At 41.3% G+C, this 18397-nt stretch overlaps 1 protein-coding gene across 4 annotated transcripts in view; it reads left to right on the top strand.

The window, feature by feature from the left end:
- The window catches only part of HCST (hematopoietic cell signal transducer), an 88472-nt gene extending 72650 nt beyond the window's left edge, over positions 1-15822 (top strand). For 3 of the 4 annotated variants that reach the window (XM_078655392.1, XM_078655390.1, XM_078655393.1), the window contains 2 exons: positions 249-389; positions 13447-15822. In XM_078655392.1, coding sequence (XP_078511518.1) covers positions 249-389; positions 13447-13484 — 179 coding nt within the window. In that variant the 3' untranslated portion in view covers positions 13485-15822. The remainder of the gene's footprint in view (positions 1-248; positions 390-13446) is intronic. The other variant, XM_078655391.1, reaches the window with a different exon arrangement.
- The last annotated feature ends 2575 nt before the right edge of the window (positions 15823-18397 follow it).

Below are 18397 nucleotides of genomic sequence, written 5' to 3'. Positions count from 1 at the left end.
GGAGAAGGCAGGTCCAATGGGTTTCAAACCCACTGATTTGTGATTGCACTGCCCCCTGTAATTTCAAGCAGAATCAGTACATTGGAGCAACAGTCCCTTGAGGTCTATCCATCACCTGGACCACATGGGTGGCTGCTATCTTACTCTACAATGATGGTTTTGTGCCCTGTGATTGGCTGTCTCTGTATGTAATAATGTCATGACTGAATCCTAAGTGACTTCTGCTTTTTTCATCCCTCTTCCTCCAGCTATGGACTGTGGCAATTGCTACCGAATAGACACAGGAACTCTGGTGGGTGTGGTGGCAGGAGACGTCGTTCTAACCATCATCATCATGTGTGTGGTGTATTTCTGTGCGAGGCAGAAGAACAAAGGTGGGTCTAGTGCTGGTAAGTGCAGGATTATTGCCAACTCACTGGTGCTCAACTACTTACTCATTGGAGCTGGCTGTCCCTGGTCCACAATTCCTGTGGGAATCTCGACCACTCTATGGCTCTCTGTAGTGCCGGATTTATGTGCTAATGTGCTATCCTCAATACAGAAATACAGTGGAAAGATTCTAAATTTAGCACCTGTAGCGCATTGTTCCTGTTGGAATACCCTATATCTTGTGAATACTGTAAATTGACACACCCGCCGGATATCTGTTGTGATGTTCTTCATCTGGCACAAAATAGCTCAGGGCTCCGATGATTGTCTAAGATAAACTATGTTAGAGGCATCGCCTATGAGGTGTCAGGATGGGCACACTACAGTGCACTGTGCCTGGCTTCTTGCAGTACAGAAATCCTGTGGCAATGCCATAGATGTAGCACACTAGACGGCGGGATTCTGGTGGGAAGGCAATCTGTGGGTGTACTGTTGATGCTCTGCGGTGAAGGATTCCCTTGTTACTGCTGTATGTTTGAAAGACTGTAGTGGATGGTCTCTTGACTGCATTTTAATTGTATGCCTGATATCCGTAGTGCAGTGACCTGTGATGCTCCAGAATTCAGTTTCCTTGGACAAACCGAATCAATACAGAGAATCATTCCAAGTTTTTGTGATCAAACTCTCTTAGACATGTAGCTTTGTTCCAGGCATTGACTGCAGCCATACTGTTTTGGGATAGGATAATGAAGCTAGCTTCATCAAAAGGATGCAGGAGCCTGATGGTGTCTCACTAAAGTCTCTGGATCTAAAGACTTACAGCCTGATTCATCAAGCCGAAATCGGCTCGCAAAGGGCCAGATTCTGAGAATCTGGCCCTTTGCGAGCGCTAGTTTTGCATTGGGATTCATCATCCCAAATGCAAAAATCGGTAATAGCGATTTCGCTATTTTGCGAGGAATTACATTTAAGGAATCTCTATGTGAGATTCCTTAAATGCAATTCATCATCCATTTAAAAATTGCGAATTCGCAATTTCGGCCCGCTATTTACCGCAAGGTCAAACCTCTTGGTAAATAGCGAAAACTTAGAAAAATGCTTTTAAAAGCATTTTTCTAAGTTGCATGTTGCACACACACATGTCCTTTGGACATGTGTGTGCGCAACACCTGTTTCGATTTGCATTTAAGGGGTGCTACAGGGTGTCCTTTGGACACCCCTGGCACCCTTTAAATCGCTATCTTATTTGCTATTAGCAAATTGCTAATCGCAAATAAGGAATACTCCCCATTCATTCCTATGGGCCTTTTGGCCCATAGGAATAAATGGGGAGTTATTCCTTATTTGCGATTAGCAATTTGCTAATCGCAAATAAGGAATGTGTAGGAATCGCATTTCTTTATGCAATTTCTACATGAATCCCGTTTTGCAAGTCCTTAATAGCGATTCGTTATGAATCGCTATTAGGGGCTCGCAAAACGGGAGAATGATGAATCAGGCTGTTAGAAACACCGGGGCACATGCATCATTGAGACATTTTGCACTTCTTAATTTGCGAAAAATACCGAATTGCAAATTAAGAATTGCAAAATGCTATGCATAATTTTTTTCGGTATTTATTTGTGATTCGGTAAAAATCGCAATTTTTACCGAATCCCAAATAAATACCGAATTCTTAAGTGCATTTTCGCAATTCCCATTGATTCCTATGGGCCAAAAGGCCCATAGGAGTCAATGGGAAGGCATTTACAAATTCGCAATTTGTTGATGCATTCCAAGGGTGCAGGGGGGGGTCCAAAGGACCCCCCCCTGCACCCCTGAAATGCATTTGAAAGTGCATGTTTCACACACACATGTCCTAAGGACATGTGTGTCTGTAACATGACAGTTTAAAAAATGCATTTTTTTGCTTTTTGACAGATTTTCGCAAATTACCACGAGGGTCAACCTCGTGGTAATTTGCACTTCCAATTTCAAAATTCGCATTTTTTTTAGATTGATGCATTGCATTTAAAGAATCGCACAAATGCGATTCCTTAAATGCATTCGCATTTTTAAGAAATGCAAAAAAATGCGAATTCTGAAAAAGTGTTTGATGCATCCCAAAAACGTATTTAGGAAGTGCAAACAGCCGAATTTACCGATTCGCACCGTTTGCACTTCCTAAATAGGTTGATGCATGTGCCCCACCATTTCCACGACAACTGCATCTCTTTGCACCCTCATGTACCCCAGCTGTCTCCAACATTTTTCTCGTAGATTCCCTTGTTTGCCTCCATATTGTACCATTTCAAGTTTGTTTTGGCTAGTTTGTTGAACATAATGCTAAGCTAAAAATCTTCTCTTAGCTAAGCCTTGCTCACCTTAAAAAGCCTTTTAATTTTAATCCTAGAGATGTATTTCGCTTGAACGGTAACATCACACCACTTGCGAATAACAAGTTTCCAACCTGCCAGTGTGTAGTATAGAACTGCAAATCTTCCACTAGTAGGATTGATAAAGGACAAACCTGTGTGATGTTGTGACGCACTCCACACCACTGCACTCAATGACTTTTACCTCCACTCCTTGACCATACTGCTTAAGACATGAGAAGTTCCTTGGCCTTAAGTCTGTGACAGTGGGCCTTTCTGGTGCATCTGTATAGGATCCGCTTCTTCTGACTGAGAAGACATTGATGGACTTTTGAATATCCCGAAGGTGACACACTAGATAAACTGTCTTCTTCTTCAAGTTTTCTGGTGTGATGCTTTGTCTTTTCAGTGGACCTGGGTTAACCATGTTCTGCTTTGCTGAAGGAGCTAGAGCGAGGCGGTGTTTGTTATACCTCCTTTTCCTTCTGGTTTTGCAAATGCTTTGAATGCATCCTTTCCATTTACACAGACACCATTGCTGTCCACTGCAGAAGGGGATTTAAATCTACAGGTAGCACTGTTTGTGATGTGCCTTGATGTGGCAGAAAGTGTCACATACATTTTGTCTCTGCCTAAACTTGTCCATTATATTTGCTTGGATGTTACTATCATGCACCACTTGAACCATGGACGGTATTTTATCCTGCCTCTTCAGATGATTCACAGCCCTCAAATACTTAGGACATTTCTGCCTCTGCATTGTTATAAAGGTCACATGAGCAGATTTACCGAAAACTGAGCAATTAAATATTAGGCATAAATCAGCTGGAGCAAAACAACAGAAATTGCTCATTGTCTCATAAACAATGCTTCGTGCTCCAACGACCCAGTTGGATATTTTATTTTGCGAGTCTCTAATTGCAGTTTTTTGCGACTCGCAAGTAGAGACCCGTAAAATGAAATGTACTAATGTGTCTCAGACACATTAGCGATTCCTAAATGGGTCGCAGGGGAGGTGCCTCGTCAATATTCACGAGGCAGGTCGCAGTTTGCGACCTATTGGAATAGGCAATAGCACAAGGATGGTGGTATGCTGTGGACAGCAGACCACCATGTCTCTGTTTGCTTTTAAATAAAGAAACTCTTTTTTTAAAATGCAGCCTGTTTTCCGTATAGCAAATTGGGATGCAGCCCAAAAAGAAAAATTAAACGATTCTGTAATTTTTTTTAAGGGTAGGCAGGTATCCGTGGGGCCACGGCCTGCTATTGAAAAACGTTTTCGGTACCATTAACAAAGGTGAAGGTGCCCCCTGGGAACCCATTTTTGTTTGAGGCTGGCTTACCACCTACTTGAAGAAGTTGGCAAACTGCAATTGGCAAAGCAGTCGTCCATCCCCTCCAACTCGTTATTGGAAAGGGACACCCTTGGCACACCCCTTTCTATTACCGACTTGCAAACCCTATTTTGGGAGTCAGTAAAAGGTTACCAACTCACAAAATAGAGCTGGTGCACTCCAAATGGCGTTTTAGTGGTCACAAATGGCCCGGATCTCCATTTGTGACCCCTAAAATCATTCGTACATCTGGCCCATAATGATATGCTTGTGCACGCTAAATGCACTTAGCATTGTGTAATGGTGCAGTAATTTATATGGCTTTTATACTTGCGGTATACCCTTCAGTACATTTGTTTTTCTAGATGGATATCTACCCAGGGTTAAAATGTGTAATATATGTGCCTCTTTTGCAACCCGTACTTAGCTGTTACACTTAGTACGCATCTAAATCCATGCAATGTTGGCCTCCATCTTTTGACTATTGTTAGCCATTGCTTTGATCAGGGAGTATAATTCCACTCAATGCTACGGCATACTAATGTGTGTCACTTTAGTAGGAATGGGTTTGTGTTGACTCTTCTTGGTGATTGCACAGTTACCACCCTCTAACACCCATTCTGGATCAGGATTTCACACTATGCATAACAATGACATTGAACACAACACTTGTTGAGGCATTCAGTGCTGAATACCTTTCACGGACTAAAGTTGATCAGTGCCATCATTCCTGTTGCTTTTTGTCGCATGAGCATCCTTGTACAACGTTAGTAAATCTTGGCCACATCCTTTCATGCAGCCTTTCAAACGTTTGAATAAGGTGTTGTTAGGTTCTCCAAGATTTTGACATTTAGAGTTGAAAATTCATCTTATATAGACGGAGAATCTACCTAACATACATGGCACCTTCATCTTCCCCAAATGCAAACAGGGTGTCCATTGTATTCGAATTTACTCGGTGCATACAGACTTTTCTTTGCTTTCCTTTTCTCTAATAGCCTTTGTCACTTTGAAAACACCACAGTCATTCATCTGTGCTGGCCTCTATCCCACAGAATGCTTGCTCTAGATGTCTCAATCAATCAATCAATCAGGAGATTTGTAGAGCGCACTACTCACCCATGAGGGTCTCAAGGCGCAAGGGGGATTATGCTACGGCTTGAATAGCCAGGTCTTGATTAGCCTCCTGAAGGTAAGTAGGTATTGGGTCTGCTGTAGGAGTATTGGGAGAGTGTTCCAGGTCTTGGTGACGAGGTAGGAGAATGATCTGCCGCCGGAGGTCGCTCTTCGGATGCGGGGGTCGGTGGCGAGGGCTCTACACTAACATTTATGCATGAATGGTGGTACGAAGGAGCTCAGTCTTAGTGAGGACATTTCACACACATCACAATGACGTCCTACCAGGACTTCATGAAGAGCTCCCCACTGGAGAAAAATAACACCATAGGAATTGTGCCATATTCTGCCTTCCATCTAGAAGAAGGCATCCATGGCTTGCAGGTAAATTTACCAATACACTCCTCAACACTGAGGACTTCAGATTCTTCTTTAGAGGTTTTTGAACGCCAGTTGGCTAATATTTATTAGTAACCTAATGCTTCCTGTTATGTTATCGGGAATTTATAGAGCGCAAGTTCACCATAAGGTCTCATGGTGCTTTCTCTGAGACAGATCAATGCTGCTTAGTCTCTTTAATCTCAAGGTAGAGCAAATACATATGGTTTCATCAGAATTTGATCAGGTGGCTGAAGGCAGGCTCTATTTTCATGTAGGTGATGAATATTTGTTTTAGATGGTGAGGAGCTTGTAGGGTGGAAAATTCCCTAGTCGAAAGCATCTGATATCCTGTGAAAATAATTCTAAAGAGAAGAAAACATTTCAAATGAAATTGAATTGAGGGGAACACTTATCCCTGTACGAATATGTAAGGAGAAGAGGAAGAAAAGCATCTCTTGGGACTACTGTGAATCTATTTTCAACTATATATATTTACATATCTATAGTGCACATTCAAACAGTCACAGAATACACATACACATTCCTGTATGAACCCAAAAAACGACTATAATACGCACAAGGATAAGGAACTCAAAAATCCATACAATAAAACATTTGTTAATTAATATATAATATTTCAAATAAAAAGTCTTTTTAGGATAAAAACATAATTGGACAATACATCAGAATGATAATCAACAGATAAAAAACCCTGAGAGATAAATGAAGTGTGAGACAATCAAAACATCAAAACACATACTTATGCCACCAAAATAATCACAGACACAGATGGCCAGTCACACACGAAACACCAGCACCCAGGACCCGATCTTCAATGGAAGCAGGCATCCAAAACCAGCACATTTCTGGTAAACATTCTGTACATAATCAGCTTGCCCAACTCCCTGTTCTTCAGTCAATTATTCACCTCCCTGAAAAGCACGAATCTACTCCAAGGACACTGCAGCAATGACTTAAACTTCAGTCTCTCCTACTATTTGCATTCAGTCTATGCTGGTGACTACTTGCGGCCTAGACCCACCTGCCTCTCACAGGCAAGTGAGTCTTGACAAACTGGCTACTATAAAGAGGCAAGTGACGGTGGCTGTCAGAAAATATCTACACCATAACCTACTGTACTGAAACCACGAATATTCTCCACCAGACAACTCTACATGGAAAAACTGCATTTTAGGTCTGCCTCCACGGGTATCCCCAAAACTGTGATTTGCTTAAAGTCAAGCTCACCCCATCTCCTTACCATCACCGAGAAGTGGTTCACCACTTCTTTGCTGGAAATCCTTGCCATCTTCACAGCGATATATAGCATCCTTTTCAGAAACAGAAAAATGCAGTGGTGGCAAAGCAAAGTCATTTGCAAGGACTAGTTCATCTCTAAGCTAATCGATGGCCCACCATGTGCCTTCTTTGAAAATATGTTAATAAGATGTTTCACCAATTCACATATAGTCATCATATCCATGTTTAGATATCCCGTTTAAAAGGATCCAATCTTTTTTTCCCAAAGAACATCCCTAGTCTTGCACTCTGTTTATCCACACTCTTGAATAGTCTTCACATTAACAAAGATGTAATAAATGGGTTGAAGACCCACACAGTAACTATGCTCAGCATGTCAAAGAGGGCTTGGACATTCTATGCTTTGAACAATGCAGCTGTTGACAAACCATTTCTAGGAATCATTGACTAGACCTCTTGTGCACCTGTATCGCCATGCCCAGGTCTCCCACCTATTGTTAACCACATGATTGTCACATGTGGCCCAAGTCCACACCAATCCAAAGGTGTAGCATTGTTTGTTTGAGTCACACAACCAGATGTCGATCTCTCTTCCTAAATATGGCAGGCCAACATCATAGGTCACCAGTACAGTCTACCTAATGACATGTTGGAGAAAGTTGGTTCTGGGTGCTGACAGTTGGTTTGGTTAAGCTGTGGCTGAAACATAGAAAGAGCAGCGTGGTTCTTACCTTGTTGGAGATCTGTGTTCTTACAAACATTTTTTTGCTGGGATGAGTACAATTTTAAGATATTTACCCCAACACTCTGTGGTTTTAGATAATTTGTCAATAGTTGTCTTTTAAGTAACACTACTCTCATGGACGTACTCTCATAGAAGGAATCCTAAAGGAAAGGTTGAGATGGAGAGTAAGCATGGGCGTAAAATCCGTTCCGCTTGCCGATTTTGCGGATTTTCGGTAAATTCGCAATCCGCAAACTCTCACGAACTTGCCGAAAATTCATAAAATCCGTGCGAAGCGGATTTTTTGCTTTGGTCGCACTTGCCAACTAGAATACTATACAATTTCGCGGGAGTAAAGACTTGCGAACACGTAGATGCGGCGGGCAGCGACAATCTCGCAATTGCGAGATTGCAAAATTTGCAATTTCGCACAAGAAATCCACCAGCAGGCAGCATAAACCTTGAAAATTATGATTTTTATCAGAATAACTCCTCAGGTTGACATTTGCCTGCACTTTTTCTTTGCAAGGAGTCCATTTTGGGGGGTGGGGGTGGGAGGAAGGAAGTGCCCCACAGTCTCCAATTTCCTGTTCCTGTCCACCAGGCTCCTCCCAGTGCTTTCTTCATGTGCTGGTCACTTTGATTTGGATCTTGACCTGGAAGGATTACTTTTTGTGGATGCTGCTGGATATTTGGATTTTTGCAAAACTGAAAGCACTCAGCAGGTGCAAAAGTTCAATCTTATCATTAGTAACCATTCCCTGTAGTGCTTCCTGAGGGGCCCCTTCAGAGTTCATTTGCCTACTTGCAACTATTCTATGACCCTGCTCGGACCCTCACAGCAGGCTCAGACAATAGCTACAAGTATACAACAAAGGTCCTGTTAAAAAAATTACACTGCAACAGAAAGCAATTACAGACATAACTGAAAGCACTCAGCAGGTGCAAAAGTTCAATCTTATCATTAGTAACCATTCCCTGTAGTGCTTCCTGAGGGGCCCCTTCAGAGTTCATTTGCCTACTTGCAACTATAGGCCACAAAGGTCCTGTGAAAAAAAAATTGCACTGCAACAGAAAGCAAATTACAGATAAGGAAGCAGGTGCCAGCCAGACTGGAAGTTTAAATTCAGTGACACATTAATCAACCCCAAATTAATTCATGTCAGTTGAAGCAGGGCAGGTGTGCTTGCTTTTTTTCACCCCCATAATCTACAGTGATAAACCAACCAGAGGGTGGCAGTGATGTACTAGAGGGTGGCATGGGTGTACCAGAGGGTGGCAGTGGTGAAACAGAGGGTGCTGTGAACCTGTGATGATGAACCAGTTGTAGAAACAACATAGTCGCGGCCGTTGCGAGCCGACAAGTAAGTTCGCAATTGCAAACTGGCACAGAACCCTCGCGAACTGGCAGAAATCCTTGCGAACACAAAAAAAAAGAAAATCCGCAAATTCGCGAGAGTTCGCGGATTTTGCGGATTGCGAATCCGTAAATACGCAAGTTCGCGGATTGCCAATTCGCAAAATCCGCCCATGCTTAATGGAGAGCTGATTTTGTTCAAGTTCATTTCCTGATCCATATTATGTGAAATTGAAAGGGGAGCCATGCAGTTTTGTTGGCTTTGGAAAATTATTCAGCCACTAAGAGAGGTAGAGATTGTGGGGCAGAGCGCTTCAGAGCAACACAGATCATTTTGGTTGGTATTCGCTGCCAGTTATGGGCCACCTTTCCAATCCCCAATCTCCTCTTGACATACTGACACATGGCACGTCTGCCTGGGGGCTATATTCGAAAATTGGGACCACGTCTGTTGCTGGTAGTATATTTGTGATTTTTTTGTTACTCAACAATGTCATCTCGCTAGAACTATTAGCAGTAGGTCAACCTTGACAGAGTACATCTTTGTACAGATATTGACATGATTGAGCGTTGGGTCACAGCCTATTAAATATAATAGACTTGTTGTGACTTTATTGCATATATCTTCTACTTTAAGCTCATTTAGTCATTGTTAGTCAATGGAGCAGCCATCTTTGACATTTGGTACATAGTTTGCTTTATCTTAAGCTGTTTACAGTTATGACTTGTATTCTTAAGCGAACATACAGAAGTTACTTAACATTATATGAGTTAAGCTTTGAATAAAGTGGTAGACAGAGTACATTCTATTTGCATACAAATAGCAGCAGTTGGTTGATTTTGACTTTGTAACAAACCTCAGAAGCAGTTTAAGTTGGTGAACAATTATAAGACAAAAGAAAAACTTACCTTCCTCCTTTATAAAGTAGGTTGGTGTTATTTTTATTATGAATCCCCCCCCACTAAAATGCAGAACGTGACACAACCTCCACTTTTCTTAACTTATCCACGACAACCACCTCTGAAATATGCAAAGTGGAGGAATGTGCAACAGTTTGCGGCAGCAGCTTTAGCGTGGAGTGAAAACATACACTTAGATGCATACTCTGTGGGCTGAAGGAGAAGAAACACCGGATAATTTACCTGAGTTTAGTCAGGAAATAGCACACGTTCTTATTGAGTATGAAATTGTTATTAAATACATGATCTTCATTGCTTACCTGAAATGAGTGGAATGCTAGAAAGATATCACTTTGACTGACAAGTGCCAAACGACAATTCATCTATTGTCTATAGATGATTATGTCATTGATCTGAGGAAGTTGGAGTTACACCTAAATAGTGAAAATGGTTGATCCCTCACATGTAGATGGCAGCTCCCTCACCTTTTCCTTCCTATTGGCTTGACTTGATGAGGAGACAGTGAAACCAGTGGTGAAAAACACAACTTGGGTGGGCAATGAGTCTTCCTTCTTTACTCATTTAAACATAGTCAATGAGAGGATGTTTCGACTTCTGAGACAACTATGTAGAGTCCTTCCTCTTCTCCAGTTCCACCACTAAATTGCTGTGGCTCACACTACAGTCAACACTGGACTGAACTATTGACATGGCTTCTAATCTGGACCGCCATTTAAGGATATTTTGAAGGCCCAAAGAACTCATACTAGTACTGCCCTGCATCACATCTAGTTGGACAGATATGAACTAAAATCCAATTAAAGAGAACTCTCAAGTCTAGACTGCATATTGTGTAAAAGGCAATTAATGGCTGCTCTCCTGCCTTCCTTTTCACAGGCTTAGTTTTCAGCCTGGAGACAAAGGGGACTTTCCAGAACTTACTGGCCTTCTGCCCGGCCAGGCCCTGAACGTGTGGCTGATGGCCCATGCACAACCAATGTTCATCTGTAGGAAGCTCCTTCCCCAGCACAGCTACAGGCAACCTTCACTTCACTTGCAGTCCATCTGACGTTTGTACCAACATCCAGCCTTACAGAATCTTAGGTTCGCCTTTCTTCCGTTGCCCACTGAGAGCGTAAACTTCCCACCACAGAGGCTTTACCTTCTTCTAAGATTGCAAGAGTCTTGTAATTAAAACTACTTTGGCTACCCTGTCCCCATACTTACCATCACTTCTACTGTTTTCCCTTCCCATATGAGCTCTGACATGGCTTAAAAACTGCACATGGTGCTTTAAAAAACCCATAAATAAATGTCTTAATTTGTGTCATTTAAAGTGAATTGCTCTAGTGAATCATTGGCTCTTAGCAGAATATATCAGGGCATCTAATTCTGCCTGTCTGCTCTGAAGTCTTGTGGGAGTTTTTGCTTTACAGCACATTGTCACACAAAATAATGAATATAGATGTATCCACTATCCTTCTCAATCCAAATAACTGACTAACATATCCATCACTCAAATTAATTTAATATTTCACTATACAATTCACCACTAATCCTTTATGGGTTCCAGAGTAGCATGTAACTAGCCGAAAAAGCGCGTCAGCGCCTCATCAGGGGTAGTTAGTGGTATATAAATGCAATTATAATACAATACAATAGTGCAGTGCATGTGCCACTCTTGGCTACTGCGTCACTGACCATGCTTCAGATTTGGTAGACCAGAGCCCTACCATGGCTAAGGCCATACTATGCATTGAACCCAATATATCGCCACCAGATTTAAGGTAATCCATGGATTTGGTACAGCAGAGCTCTGCCACATCTAGGACCTTGTGGTGGAGATGGCACGCTGGCATTCTACCACACTGTGGACTTATAAACAGTTAGTGTTCAATAATATGACAGTGATGTGCACTATAGATTTAATATAATAGGTTTGCTCTAGTTCCCTATGTTAACTTTGTTTTGACAGTATGATGATGATGCTACGAGGATCTTAAAGGTTTGGCATATGACAGTGCAAAGCTGTTATGTAATAAGGCTATCTATATTTTATATTTTAGTGTAGTACTGAGGTGAAAATACAATGGATTTGGTGCATGGTAATGTAGTAATATGGATTTTGTGTAGTATTCTTTGTAAGAGTGCTCTTCTGTGCATTATTCCAAATCCAAATCCAAAAATTCTTTATTTCGGCCATATAGACCATAAAAGATGCAGTACAAGACATTACATACAATAAAATACATTTTTTTTAATAAAAATACATAAAATAAAATTCACTCGCCCAGCGGGGAAAGAATTAAAAAACACTAGAAAGTTCAGGAGGCTTCAGAGGTTTTTTTCTTTCTAATCAACCATATAGCCATAAGAAATTTGGAAACAGCGAACACAATATGGCCCAGGGTACTGGTTTTCAGGATCCTGTATGCCTGTGCACACTCTCTGAACCCTAGGTTCTTGCATAATGGCGCTATCCAATGTTTCCTGGCCCTTTGATATGCGGGGCACACAAACAAAATGTGGAGATCATCTTCCAAGTGGCTGTTACAGCAGGGACATGTTTTATCGTCCCCGTTGGTCCACTTGCAAGTGTATGAGTTAATAGGGAGTGTGCCAAGCCTCCATTGAACAAACAGTTTCCTCGCCAGGATAGGGAAGATAAAATCCATAAAAGGTTCAAAAGCATATGAATTTTTGGATTCTAAAAATCGCAAAGTAAGGGTGCCGCTGTTTTGAGCGTCCATCAAGTGTGCAAGGGAACTATCTTTAAAAATTTGTGACAGGGCTTTGCGCGAGATTGTTTGACAGCCTCGCGCAGGGTCCTCCCAGAGGTCGCGGCAATCAGTTCGTTTTTCACAAAGGCAAGCCAGGGGATTTTGCCACTGCAGTTCAAGCTCATGACGTGGGTAAGATCCTCCCTATAGTGATGAAGTTCATTCGTAGACCAGAGCCTTTGCCAGAACTTCACTGGTTTTGACACAAGCTCCTCTGCAATAGGGGGGAGACCCATGTCCATTCTCAGAGGCAGAAGTGGCGTGGCACGTGGGAGAGCCAATAGGCGCCTTAAGAAACTATTTTCAACTGTTGATAAGTCCTTCACCGCTTTATGCCCCCACAACTCACTGCCATACATGGCCGCTGCCTTGGCCTGGGACCTATAAGTTTCAAGGGCCGGACTTATGGGCTTGAAGGAAGAAGTATTGGCCACCTTCAAAATTGCGCCCGACAGTTGGGACAGTTTAACCCTAGATCGTACTATCTGGCGGTCCCAAGATAAATTTTCCTGCAATGTTACCCCCAGATATATGAAGGTAGACACCCTCTCAAGGCTGACAGTCCCCAGGGACTATTCAAATGGCAGTTTGGTGAATGCACAGATTTTGTAATCGACAAATACAAATTTTTTCATTTGTTCGTCTGAAGATGCCATGGACCTGATGCATGGTAATGCATCACCATGGACTTTATGTGGTTTTAGATACAGTGTTCCAGCAATATTTATATGGTAACTTAGTAAGAGTGCACATTTTGTGATACACATCTTATGTTTTTTTTCTTATTTTGCTTTTTCTAGAATAGTGCAATGAAATATTTAAAGACAACAGATGCTTAATTTTGAAAATTAATTATTTCTTTCATCTTCAGATGACAACAAGGTGTACATGAACATGCCAAACAGATAATCAAAAATGCCTGAATCACTCCATCTGAGGTCTGAAGTACCACAGGAAGCACCTCCCATGAAAAACACCACATCAGTGATGCAACACCAGAGCACCACAGATTCCTCCACTTTGAGACCTCCGATTCGCGATGAAGAACATCTACTCTACAGCTGCAGACTTAAATACCAATTCTTCCGCTCTCAAACTTCAGATATACGAAGCAGCTCTAGCCTCCTTCAATATCACTCTTGATATTCATGAAGCAGCACAGCTCCCTTCTGATCTCAGCTAAAGGAAGAAGCACCAGTCTTCTACTGCTTGAAGCCATGGCCCATGAAGCATCACAGGTCTCAATAGTTGCAAAAGTGAGCTTAGATGATTTGTCCTGATCCATCCAAGGCCTGAAATAGCACCCAGCATTCATACCCCTGAAGTACAAGCAACACCCAGTCTAGTAGCGCACAGACTTCATATAACTGAGACTTCAATCCAGGATATGAAATAATACCAGCAGCCATTCCGATCTAGGACTAGCAATAACAGAAGCACCCTAAAACTTTCCAATGGAAGACTGAATCAGGATCAGCCCTTCTGATCTAAGACATTAACAAAACCCCAATGGTCTAAGTTTGGAGATAACTGAAAAAACATCAGTTACACCACTAAAAGACTGTAGATAACCAGTGCAGCTTCAACCAGTCCAATCTAGGAGTGGATATTAGTCCTGCAGCACCAATCCTCCATATATACAACTAGAGATACAGCATCAGCCCTGCAAACTGAGGAGTTGCATTAGCCCTTCTGATCTAAGATTATAGCATAGCTAAAAGAAACAACATCAGGCATTGTGATCAAAGACTGTACCATAGTTAACAGAAGCAGCATCAGTCCTACCGATAGATGAATGTACACCAGATAATTGAAACAGCACCATACCATGTGTTCTAGTGATGGTGTTATCAAAACCAGCACCCCTCCTGATCACTGGCTGTTGCCAAATGAAAAAGCCTTTCCTATCTCAAACTGTGTATAACTAAAGCTGCATCAACCCGCCCACCCTAAGACTGGAGATCATACAAGCAGCAATCAACATCTAAGAATGTGTATAACAGACATACATACAAAGTATTAGCAACTTTTGCAAAGTAAGTCTATAAATAAACACAAGAAACTTCAACCATTTTGATCCAGGATTGCAGATAACAAAAGCAACATCCACCATCCTGATGTTATACTGTAGATAAATGACTCAGCATTAGCACTTCCGACCTGATACTGAAGATACTACAATCAGCATTCACCATTCAAAGGCTGTGGATGCCCCTAGTAGTACCGACTCTTCAGTATATGACTCCAGACAATACAATCCACAACATCCACAACCAGAATAAACCCTAACAATTTAAATCTGGAGATGACTGCAATAGCATGGACCCTTGTAATATATAACCTGAGATAAGTGAAGGAGAAACACTCCTTCCACTATGCCTCCAGAAAAAAGTGAATCCTCAAAAGTTCTCATCAAAGACTGTAAATGAATCAGCATCGACCCATCCACATTAATTCTAGACATACTGGAAGAATTGTAAGCATGTCAATCAATACTGGAAATATGTGGAGCTTTACTCTATATCACAGTTATAAAGGGGATTTACACATGCTCTAGTTCCTTCCTTTCATCACTCAGCAGATGAAAACAGCATATGTGGAACTAAACTTATGACCAAAAAAATCAAAGGGGGAGGTAGAAGTGTGTGAAGGGTTCACTCAGCTTCCACCATTGCAATAATAGTAATCAAAGGAGAGTGAACTCTGCTGGTTTTCAAGAGTCTAGGCGTCTCAAGTGTCGACTCGAAAACCTCAACCAAACATTGTCACTGGTGGTGTAAGTAATCACCACTATGGTGTCTTAATGCGCGGCATCATCATTGGGTTTCGCACCTATGTACTCGCTTCACTAGGTGAGTGTTGCCTCCTTCCGAGGGAAAGTATTGATGGCCCTTATGGAGGTGCGTCAAATTACCTCCTTTATCTCAAAATTGCCGTTTAATATAGGTTTTGACGACACCTCCCTGGTCTTAATCACATGCTCCAGCACATGTAAAACTGACAATGCTTTTGGAATTGCATCTGAAATTTGAAAATATGCCAAATAAAATGTATTTGAAATCCAAGTGTTTACATAAAGTCAGAGAAGTGTATAAAATGTATATATTAAAGGAATCTTGGAGTAACCGCAAATGGTAATTTTATCAATGTTCAACCCGTTACATTGTGTATTCATTCATGTTGCATAGGTTGGCTGGGGTCCAATGCATTTGGCAATGCAGAAAAATAAAAATATTCTGTTCAATCACACAGTTCTCCATCTATTTCTTCCAGCTCCTCTCAATCCACCAGTGGTCCAGCCAACAGATTTTTCATCTGTGGCCAGTCTCATCTGGAGGTTCTGTACTTGTAAGACTTATTGAGATGAATTAAATCCTATGTCCACCCACGGCTATATAGTGTCAAAAAACAGAAAGTCTATGAAGAAAGTAGCGATCTCGGTCACAGAACTCATGTGTTTTGAGATCCCAAATAATAAAAAGAAATCAACCTTTCTATGGAAATTGCCCATGAATTGGGATACTCGGCTCGTCAAAATTAAACATGTCCCTTCCTTTCCAAATTTCAAGAAGACCCTTAAAATTTACATATTTTATAATCCTGAAATCTGACGTCATCTTGATTCTAAGCTACTAAAGCCACCATTCTAGTTAGTGTGTTACTTCAGGTGCAAATTGAGCATCAAGGAATTACCTATTCTGCAGGTTTTGGTAATTACTGGGCGATCAACACCTCCATGGACGTTATTTAGCGATCACCAGGAGTCGCAGCTGCAACCTCTGGGTTGCCTCTTGTGACCCCTGGCACTGCCTTGGACCCCAGCTTTAGAAGTTGCAAAGCCAGTGTCAAGAACACAGGGGAAGTTCCACATTCTTTGTTTTCTGCCCGTTTTTCATTATACTAATAGTAAATATTATTATATTATATTATTCACTATTAGAGTAATAAAAAATGGATAACACTTAGCTGGAACAGAATCTTTGGCAGCTGTGCTAAATATTAATGGTTTTAGATGTAAATTATATGCATGCTTGCGGGTGAGAGTGTGTTTATATCAGGGGGAGTGTGCATTTGTGAGCATGTGCCTGTATGTGTGTATAAGTGAGTGAGAGTCAGTGACAGTTAGTGAGGGAGACTGTGAGAGACCAAGGACCAGATTTACTAGTCTTTGATTACAAGCCAACACTCCATCAACGTTCATTTGCTGCTTTGTGTCAAAGGGAGGGAGAATAAATGCACCATATCTAATGATACGCAGCATTTGTTCTCTTCCTGTGCATTGGTGCAGTTCTGACAGCCACGCACCAGCACACAGGAATGTGCATTCTCTGAAGCATAGGTTTTGTACTGGAAGGGGTCCATTATGGTACAAACACGATTCTTCATGGCTTTTTCCACTTTTTGCAGGGCAACTGCAAAGTTGGAAAAACTAAGAGAAATTAAAACATTTCTCCTTGTTAGAACTCTGTTGAGGAGACCTAAGATTTTGGTGCAAATTCTCATATCCCAATGTTAAATGCCCATGCATCACCCATGTAATACTCGTTTGACACCAAATAATAATAAGCATCCCATAGCACAATTTTGCTTTACTTCGGGATACTCCCCAGTGCAAATTAGGATTCGTTTTGGATAGTAAATCCCACCCTAACATTTGACGCGGGGTTTGCTTCACAAAAGTGACACAAACATTGTACAAAGCATTAGTAAACCTGGGCCTGAGTGTCTGTAAATAGGAGTGAATATGACTGAGATTAGGAATGAATCCAAGTGAGCAAGTAAGAATGGATACGAATGAGAGTAAGAGGCTATAAGAGAGAATGAGTGTGTGTAGTAGGGTCATGTGACATGCTTTCCTGGAAAACAAAATCTAGGGGCATATGATGGCATTCAGGTCAAAGGGTATATGATGTCACTTCCTCTACCCCTGGTATTTTCGTGAATTAACGCCCATGCACACCTTGTAATGCAGACTATCATGCAAACATGTTTTGCCTCATTCAGAGGTGCACTACCCCAGACTTAGCCCTATTTGCCCAAAAGATTTGTGGCAGGTTTTACCTGCCAAAAATGTTGTGGGCAAAAAACCTCGAGGTCAACAATTTACTTCCAGATAGCAACACAAAACTTTGAATGAGTGCTCTAATGAATCATTAAATGCATGTCAAACTTTTGCTTGGAAAAAGCTTTGTAAATTGTCTTCTTAAAACCGTAACTTGAACATTGAATAACCATGCATTGGTGATACTTATAGAGAATTTACCACATCCTACTTATCAAATCAAATCAAATCAAAAATCATCCAAATCTACATGAAGGAAGATATATTGTGTTTCCTTTCACAAATTTCTTCAACCTGCTCAGCAACATAATCCCATTCTACCTACATGTTTCACGGGCATAAAGCATTAGACACATAGATTCCTAGTGGACGAGCTTTTTATCGTTGTCGCACACAAATATTTTTCCATTTCAGAGTGTCTACTAAGCGGTGCTATTTACAAGCCAGTCTCCAAGCCCTACCTTCTTTCGCTCCTTACAGTGGTGATACAGGCTCCTTGTGCTTGATAACTCAGATATTCTGTATCCAAAGAAGGGTCTGTTGAGGCGCTAGAAGCTCACAATATTGTATGTAGCATTGATATATATTGCTTTTGTATGCTGTTATTCGCCCTCACCCTGTTCTTTTCTTGGACATTAACAGCTGTGAATTTTCTTTTATTTCACATGATATAAATTAAAGTCTTACTTCCAAATACATATTATTGACTACTTTACATTATGCTAGAATCAAATTAAGGAAAACACGTTTTGTAAAAGAA

The sequence above is a fragment of the Lissotriton helveticus genome, chromosome 7 (assembly GCF_964261635.1).
Source record: "Lissotriton helveticus chromosome 7, aLisHel1.1, whole genome shotgun sequence".
Taxonomy (NCBI): Eukaryota; Metazoa; Chordata; class Amphibia; order Caudata; family Salamandridae; genus Lissotriton; species Lissotriton helveticus.
Note: the sequence above shows the minus strand (reverse complement) of the source record. Positions and strands in the feature narration are given on the sequence as shown.